Source organism: Oryx dammah, unplaced genomic scaffold, assembly GCF_014754425.2.
Source record: "Oryx dammah isolate SB20612 unplaced genomic scaffold, SCBI_Odam_1.1 HiC_scaffold_17, whole genome shotgun sequence".
Taxonomy (NCBI): Eukaryota; Metazoa; Chordata; class Mammalia; order Artiodactyla; family Bovidae; genus Oryx; species Oryx dammah.
In genome coordinates, this window is record NW_024070201.1 from 28,088,067 (window position 1) to 28,096,300 (window position 8,234).

Consider the following 8,234-nt stretch of genomic DNA (forward strand, 5'->3'; position numbering starts at 1 on the left):
GGAGATGCGTGGGTTCGATCCCTGGGTTGGGAAGATCCCTTGGAAGAGGGCACAGCAACCCACTCCAGTGTTCCTGCCTGGAGAATCCCCTGGACAGAGGAGCCTAGTGGGCTACAGTCCATAGAGTCGCAAAGAGCTAGACTCATTGAAGTGACTGAGCATGCATGCATGAACCCGCCCGTGCCCACAGCCCTTCCCAACAGCTTCAGCTCCTGTGAGAGCCCACACGGTATGCATTTGAGCATGCTATGAGACAAGGACGGGGAGGCTGAAGACTATAGCAAAGTTGGGAGAGTGAAGGGAGGAGGTGGAAAGGATTGTCACCATTTTCTGCAGTTTTGCTTGAAGGACAGGGGATACTCTGCCCCTGCTGGAGGACCAAGCATTCAAGTTAGGCTTGGCGTGATCTGTGGAAGGCAGCTCCTGACGGTTCTTAACTCCAAGTTTCCCACTGGGAATAGGGTTTTGCCACCTGTCCTCTCCCCACCATTGCTAAGTCAAGTAAAGATGACCAGGGCAGGCAGGTAGAAGGATGCAGAGGCAGCCTGGGGTGGAGCATGACAGGAACACGGCAGTCAGACGGGAGTTTGCCCTTGCGTGTGTCCTGTTCATCTTCAGCCAAGCAAGAGTTAATCCCACATCTGTCATTTGAATCCTAAGATGACAGCGGCAGAGGGACATTGCCAGTAAGTTTAGACAGCGTCTAAAAGTATGCCCTAATATATGCATCTTCTGGACAACACCCCCAAGCTAGGCTTGAGGACCTTCCGGGATCGCGATCTCATTACCTCAGAGAAACTCAACCCTCTGCACAGCTCTGACTTACGCTGGATCTATACCCGCCTGTCCGCCAGCTCTAATGTTTCATCCTGGGGCAGAACAGGACAAGGCTAATCCCTCTCCCCTGTGGCCACAGCCCTAACCACTTATTTGGCCATCAGCTGTGACATACACTTCCCCTCCAAGCAGAACCCACCCTCTTCATTTGTCCGTTTGCCCACAGGGGGCTCTCAATCTGTTGAGGCAAACAGTTCCTAGTCCTCACGCCACCTGTTCACAGGGAATTTGTCACGGCTGAGAAGCAGAGACAGCTACGGTCAGGACAAAGGTGATTTGCCAATGAGGTAAAAGGGAAAGCCCCTCCCATGGAATCCTGAGTTGCCAAGCGGAGCATCCACTGTCCACTTGCCCCCCTTCCCTAGCACCTCATGGACCCTCAAGGTCACGATGGCCAGAGAAAAGAAGCTGCTTTGTGAGGCTTCCCACTACTAGCCTAGTGGGAGCACTCAACTCATCCAGTCCCACCACCTCCATCCCACAGTCTTTCTCTCTCCTAGACAGAGACGTCCTCGGCCCCGCAGAGGAGAGGGGTTCTAGGCTAGACTAATCTATCTGGGGACAAGTTTATGTGTCATGTCAAGATGCCAGGATCTAGTCTAAGATGAGCTTCCCTCCCCATCACCCTCTGGGACCCTCAATTACTGGGTGACTGGAGCCTGGGCTCCAAGGTGGTTGGAGCCTTGCACATCAACGAGGTAGCAGGCGTCATGGCAGGCGTCAGGATGAGTCTGTGCAGGGCAATGACACTAGGGCGTCTGAGAAGCATGCCTGCAGAGCCCAGCCAGCATGGACCTTCTGAGGCCCCGAAATACTAAAGGAGGAAGAGGGCAGGAGAGTTAGTAGGGGCCCATGCCCCTCCATCCAGCTGCCCAGCCCACATTCCACCAGGCCCTGCTCCAGCCTCCTCTCACCTAAAGGTTTCTAGATACCACCCCCACCCCTGCAAGATGGAAGGAAGACAAGAGGTCTAAGAGGGACTGGACACAAACGAGCCTGAAGAAAGTCACTCTACTGGGGTGTAGAAGAGGACTCAGAAAGGCAACTAAATTCAAGCTCTGTCAATAGCCTACTGTGTGACTTTGAGAGAATTACTTACCCTCTTTGAACCTCAGCTTTAAAAACTGCACCCTGACGAGAAGCCTGGGGCCTCTTCTTGTGCTACTCAAGCCCTCTGGGGAGGGGCAGGCAGGTGCCCGGGCCGGTGTGGACTGCTGTGCTGAGCTGTGCTGAGCGCTAGGCCCAGATGAGGTGTGGGCTATGGGAAGAACAGGCGGCCTGGAGCCTGCTGGGAGATCCTGGATTGTCCTGGACTCATCAAGTGGCCTTAAGCAAGTCACTTCCCCAATCTGGTCCTCAGTTTCCCCTTCAGGATAATCGGGAGACTCGGTCAAGTAGTCCCTAGGACTCGTCTGAAGTAAAGATCTACTCCCTCCCCACCTCCGCCATTCTTCTGGGCTCTAAAACCTGTCCTAGAGACTCAGGCCCAGCACACAGACTCCTGTTCCATGGCAGCTGCCTGTGGGCAGGCCAATGGCCTGAGCCCCACGGGGGCTCCAGTGGGAAGCCAAGGAGCAGTGGGGATGGGGAGGCTGTTGTACAGGCACCTCGGCTGGGGGCCACGGGAGGCTAGTGAGCAATCCTGAACACTGGGGTGGGAGCTAGCCTTTCCTTGACACGGCAGTGCCTTCAGCAATCAGAAACAAACCTCCCCCTAGGCCCCAAGCAGGCTGGGCCCCAAAACATCAATTTAGGGGAGACACCTGAGCCAAACCCAGCCCTCCCAGAAGCCAGTTGTTGTTGTTTAGTCTCTAAGTCGTGTCCAACTCCTTGTGACCTCATGGACTGTAGCCCACCAGGCTCCTCTGTCCATGGGATTTTCCAGGCAAGAATACTGGAGTGGGTTGCCATTTCCCCCTCCAGGGGATCTTCCCAACCCAGGGATCAAACACATTGGTCTCCTGCATTGGTGGGCGGGTTCTCTACTGCTGAGCCACAAGGGAAGTCTCCCATGAGCCAGGCCCAGCTCCGAGGTGTCCTCCAAGGCTCTGGTGGAAAAGCCCTGGGCTGAGTTAGATGCTGTGTCCACCCAGAAGGAACCAGCCAGAATCCTAGCACCTTCTACTCCTGAGTCTACGTCGCCTGCATCAGTTTCCCTGTTAGGTAAAGAAGCATCCTGTCTAACATCAGGTCCTTGGAAGGACTCAGGGACTCCGAGGACAGACATCCTTTTAAACTAAGCTAGCTTCAGTTCTGTCAAATGCCAGCCACCTTTGCTTAAGCCTGCCACCTTCTATCTGGCTTCTTTCTTGGGGAGCAGCTGCCAGCATTAGGACTATGAGTGTTAGGCTTGTCCCGGAATATTCTAAGATGCATCTGACCACTTACCGCTGGTGAAGGTCTCTGGATTACCGCGGAGCAGGCAGAAATGAGAAAGAAACCAAGGTAAAAAACAGGAACCAACCACTTCAGCATTCCCTTGACATTCAGAAAGTTGAGGATTTTCTTATTGGGTGAGCTTCCTAGGCAAGGGTGTGTGTGTACCTGTGTGTGTCTGTACGTAAGAGAGAGAAAAATGCAAAGAGAAACAGAAGAACAGGAGGCAAGAGAGAAAAAGACTGCATGTGCCTAGGAGAACCAGAACCCCGGGGCCAGGTGGTTGCTTTTCGTCCTAAATTGAGGGCTGACTCATCAACACATCACTAGGATACAGCGGTTCGCAGGTGGGACCCGAGCAACCTGATTCCTCCCTGCAGCCACCCTCATCCGTGAAGTTGCATGAGGGCAGACTCTGCACCAGCTATTGTCTATTTTCCTTGAGCCTGAAGCGGATGAAAGAGATGTCTGCCTAGTCAGATGCAGCTTAGCAACAGGGAGCAGGAAGGATGGCCCATCCACCCTCGGAAAGAGCAGACAGCACCAGCATGACAGCCAGCCTTGGGGGCTTGCAGTGTTGTCATCCAGAAATAACCAAGAGCCCTCCAAGAAGTGGGTGTTTAGCCACCCTGTCCCCAGGGTGCTTTCCAGGTGGATGGAGTCGCCCAGGATTCTGGGAAGGCCACGAGGCGAAAAGGAGACATCTGACAACAAGAGGGGAACGGGACGACCTCATCCTTGATGGGCACCTGGCAGTGTCAGTGACATCACCAGGAAAGGAGTGACGGGGCCCCTGTGACAGTCCTGGCACTGCTTCAACTTGCCCCACCCCCTGAAAAAAGTCACAGTCAAGGGAGGTTCAGGGGAGACCGTCAGTTTATTGCAGCCAATACATCCAAGCAAGGAGACACGCTGCGGAAGAAACTCAGTCTGCTCCCAAAAGCAGAGCCTCACAGCGGTTGGGTCACAGAGGACCACCTGAGTTTCTCTCCCCACCACCTCTTCCATCACAACATAGCACATCAGTCCTAGAAAATGCATGAGGAGCTGTGTTTTCCCCTCCAAGTGCACAAACAGCCATGAGAACATTCCATAATTTGCCTTTGATGAATCAACTCAAAATATTGAGAAATGATTGTTCCCCCCCCCCAACCCAGTGTAACTTTTGGGGTGGATGTAGTGAGATGTCCTATATTTGTATATATAATATATCTCTACCTATATATAGACTACGTACAAACGCATCGGCAAGCTTCAATAAAGAACAACGTCAGCAAGAGGCACAGCAAAAGACACAGGCTGTCTATCCTTAAGACGCAGATAGGAAGAAAAATCTCTTGATTCATCACCCGTTCCAATTGCATTAAGCCATTCCTATGGCCTGGGACTATCTTTTTTGGACCTAGCCAGCATTTTCATTTGTCCATCTGCTTAACCTGACCTTGCAAATACTTACCAGCCCGGCCTCACCAAGGAGAGTCACAAGGAGAAATACAGATCCAGCTTCTCCTTTTTATAAATCGAGAGTAAACTGTGATTAGCCCAGAGCCAGGGGACAGATAGCTATTTCCAAAGCCAGTTCCAAGGCACCTCAAGGCATTTCAGTCCTGAAAAAGTGTGCTTTGTTCTTCATAAGCTAAATTCCATGGGTTGGCCAGCCCACCTCTCTTTACAGGGACACTTAATTAGGAGAAAGAGACAGAGAGGGGGTTCCAAGAGAGCAAGAGAGGCAGGAGCAGCTGAGAAAACCAGCAGAGTGCAGTGAGAGGAATGTGCAGCCGGAAGCAGGGCTTGAGCCCCACGGTGCGGGAGGAGGTCCACACTAGAAAGCAGGGTGCCGAGGGGACATCTCACCGGTCTCCCACCTCTGCTCGCAGGAGCCCCATTTTGTTCCCAACCTCATCGCCTTGGGGGAGGTAGCTCCATGAGGCCTCTGGAAGAGACTCTTAAGAGGCTTAGGAAGAAAGAGTATATGAAGATGGGCACCCGGGACAAAGGTGGTTTCTGGTCCCTCCCCATTGGCTCGGGTGTCTGAGGCCCCTTGGAGAGGCATTGCTCTCCCTAGAACCCTCCAAGTCAGGGCAGAGAAAGGAAGGAACCCGAAAGTCTCGGGCTTCCTTTATAGAGAGTAGAATTTCCTAGAATAAATTTAGGGAATCTTGCAAATAATTCCCCTAAATGTTATGAAAAAGAAGAGTTCCCAGCATCTGCACAATCCTTCTTCATCCTGGCAGAGGAGAGCACTTAAGAAGTTGCCAAAAAAGCGAAATCTGCAAGGGGCAGATGTGTTGTTACAACCACCCTTGATCTTGGTTGGAGATCAAGGTGCCCACCACCCACCTCTCCCGTCTCAGCTGGTTGGCTTCAAGGATGGGCAATGTCCACCCACCTCAGGTGTCCTGGGGGCTTAGCCCACCCCCCATTGGCAGTGTGTTGATTGGCAGTTAGGTACTGATGATTTAGAATTTCCAGATGAGCCAGACTCATCCCACTCAGGAGCTCTCAGGCTGTAGCCCATCCCCAACTCTGTGCGTACTCTGCCTGGCCTCTCACCCTCTTCCCTATTCTATCTTCCCTTTTTCCTTCCTTTCTTCCCTTCCCATGGCCCAGATTCTGGAATCTCTTCCTTCTTCTCCTACCCCAGCCCTGCAAGCAGTAGCTGCAGAGGTGGAATTAGATGCACCAAAAAAAAAAAAAAAAAAAAATCATCTTGGTTCCCCATAGTGCTGACCTAGCAGTTCCCAGCTCTGTTATGGCTTTGTGTACATCCCCAGCACCTGGCCCAGTGCCTGGCACATAGGAGATGCTCAATAAATGGATGGTGAGTTGAAGTGAATTAAAGTGAATTGTCCATACGCTATTGCTCTCTCCCCTTTGCTGGGCAGAGGCAGAGAATGGTCCCAGAGGCTGTTGGAGTCCTGTCTCCACCCCATTTCCCCAGACTCCCGTTCTCGGATTCTGGGCACTGACTCCCTCAGCCTGGGCAGCTCCGAGAAAGATTGGGAAGCTTTGTAGAGGGTCTGCTTGGGGCAGGGTGAGGCATTCCGGCAGCTCTGCCCTCCCACTGCCATTACCCCATCCCAGCCTTAGTCACAGCCCGCGGGCTGGGCTCCCAAGAGGTGAGTGGGGCTGGAAGAGCCTGACTCCCTCTCCACATCTCTTCCACAAACTGTAGCTCTGTTGATTCAAACTGGAAAAGAAAAAACCCAAGGAGAAGCAGGCCCCTTGGTTTCTGTGAATGTGACCCCCAGTCTCCAGGTCTGTAGTATGGGTGACTAGGCTAGTTGATCTCCAAGGGCCTTCCAAGGCAGTTTCTCTCTGTCTCTCTCCCTCTCCTGAGGTTTAAGAAATTCCCTCTCTGTGTGAGTAAAATGGCAGTGAAAGTTGGCTCCCCACAAATGCTACTCTGCTCTCTACAGAGAGAGTCATCCAGGCGGGGGAGGGTGTAACATGGATCCAGATGTGACATGGCCACAGGGTCTCAGAGGCTTCCCTCCGGGCCAAAAGCCGGATGAAACCCTGCTGAGCGCGGGAAAGTTTGAGCAGAAGTCCCAGTGAAGCCCTCCACTCTGCGCACCAGCTCCTCCAACGTGGCTCCCTCCCCCTCCCTCCTCATCTCCCCACCTGAGGCAGCTCCTGGCCCAGGGAGAGCCGCCACCCTGGGCGAGAAGGCAGTTGACTGTGAACTTCATTCTACAGCAGAGCCCCCAGCCCCTTGTCTCTCTCTCCTCTAACTTTGAAGTTCATCTCCTGTTAGTGGGTAACTGTGGTGAAAACAGACCACCAGCCAGACAGACCCCACCCCTGCCCCATGGCCTCGCTCAGCAGCCCTTTGGTACTTTTCTTGCCAGAAGTCCCAAAGGCTTGGCAGCCAGTGGAGACCCAAGGGCATCTGTGGAAGCAGACGAGGTGGGGAAGGGCGAGGAGTAGAGATCCCGGGGTCAAGGCTTGTCTCTGGCTGCCTCCAACCCCGGCTCCCTTTCCTTCCACACCCAGGAAACGCACAGGTGTCCCCTTCAACAAGCCCCCAAGTTATAGGAAGCCGTCAGCACCCCCATGACAACGCCGCCCCGGGCTGGGAGCCGGGCCATGCGCCCTCCCGACTCGGAGGGGCAGTCCCAGAGCCCTGTCCCACCTTCAGGACCCCTCTGGAGGCACCACCAGATCAGCCCACGCCCTGGGCAGGCTGGACAGCTGGCCCCCTCCTCTCTCTGCGCCCCTCCCGCTGGCCTCCTGCCTCCTCTCAGGGGCTGGCAGTTTTCACCCCGCTTCTCCCTCCCCGCCCCCGCCCCCACCCAGGGCCCACACATCCCAGACCCCAGCAGGTTCCTCAAATCAAAGAGAGGTGGGTCACTCTTGGTGCAGGGGACAGGAAGGGAGGGGCTCAGGAGGAGGCCCCGGGCGGGCCCTGGGGTCCCGGCTCGAGAGAAGCACACAGAGAGAGGGCAGGCGGGGCGGGGCGGGGCGGGGCGGGGCGGGAGGGGCAGCGCACGGGGGCGGGGCCGCAGGGCCGCCGCCGTTACTTGGCGCCGTCGTCGGGGTTGCCCTCTCCGTCGGTCTTGCCCTCCTCCTCAGTCTTCAGGTCATCCGTGCTCAGTTTCTGCTCTTTTTTCCTCCTCACGCACTTCACCACCATCAGCACCAAGATGACCACAGCCAGAAAGCCTCCGACGGAGGCGCCCACGATCACGGCCACCGTGGAATCCCGCTCGGGGGGCTCTGGAGAAGGAGAGGAGACTGACCCGCTGAGCGCTAGGGCTAGAAAAGGGAGCCCCGCCCGCTGGCCCCTGCTCCCTGCAGCGCGCGCAGGGTGGTCCTGCCTTCACTCTCCTGCGGGAAAGCTGCTGCTGCTGCTGCTGCTAAGTCGCTTCAGTCGTGTCCGACTCTGTGCGACCCCAGAGACGGCAGCCCACCAGGCTCCCCCGTCCCTGGGATTCTCCAGGCAAGAACACTGGAGTGGGTTGCCATTTCCTTCTCCAATGCATGACAGTGAAAAGTGAAAGTAAAGTCGCTCAGTCATG

The 8,234-nt window shown here is 55.0% G+C and overlaps 1 protein-coding gene across 1 annotated transcript in view; it reads right to left on the reverse strand.

Moving 5' to 3' along the window:
* Window positions 1–4,071: 4,071 nt before the first annotated feature.
* Window positions 4,072–8,234, reverse strand: part of SCN2B (sodium voltage-gated channel beta subunit 2) — a 20,866-nt gene continuing 16,703 nt past the window's right edge. The window contains exon 4 of the mRNA XM_040258094.1: window positions 4,072–7,932. Within this exon, the coding sequence (XP_040114028.1) occupies window positions 7,733–7,932 (200 nt within the window). The 3' untranslated portion in view covers window positions 4,072–7,732. The remainder of the gene's footprint in view (window positions 7,933–8,234) is intronic.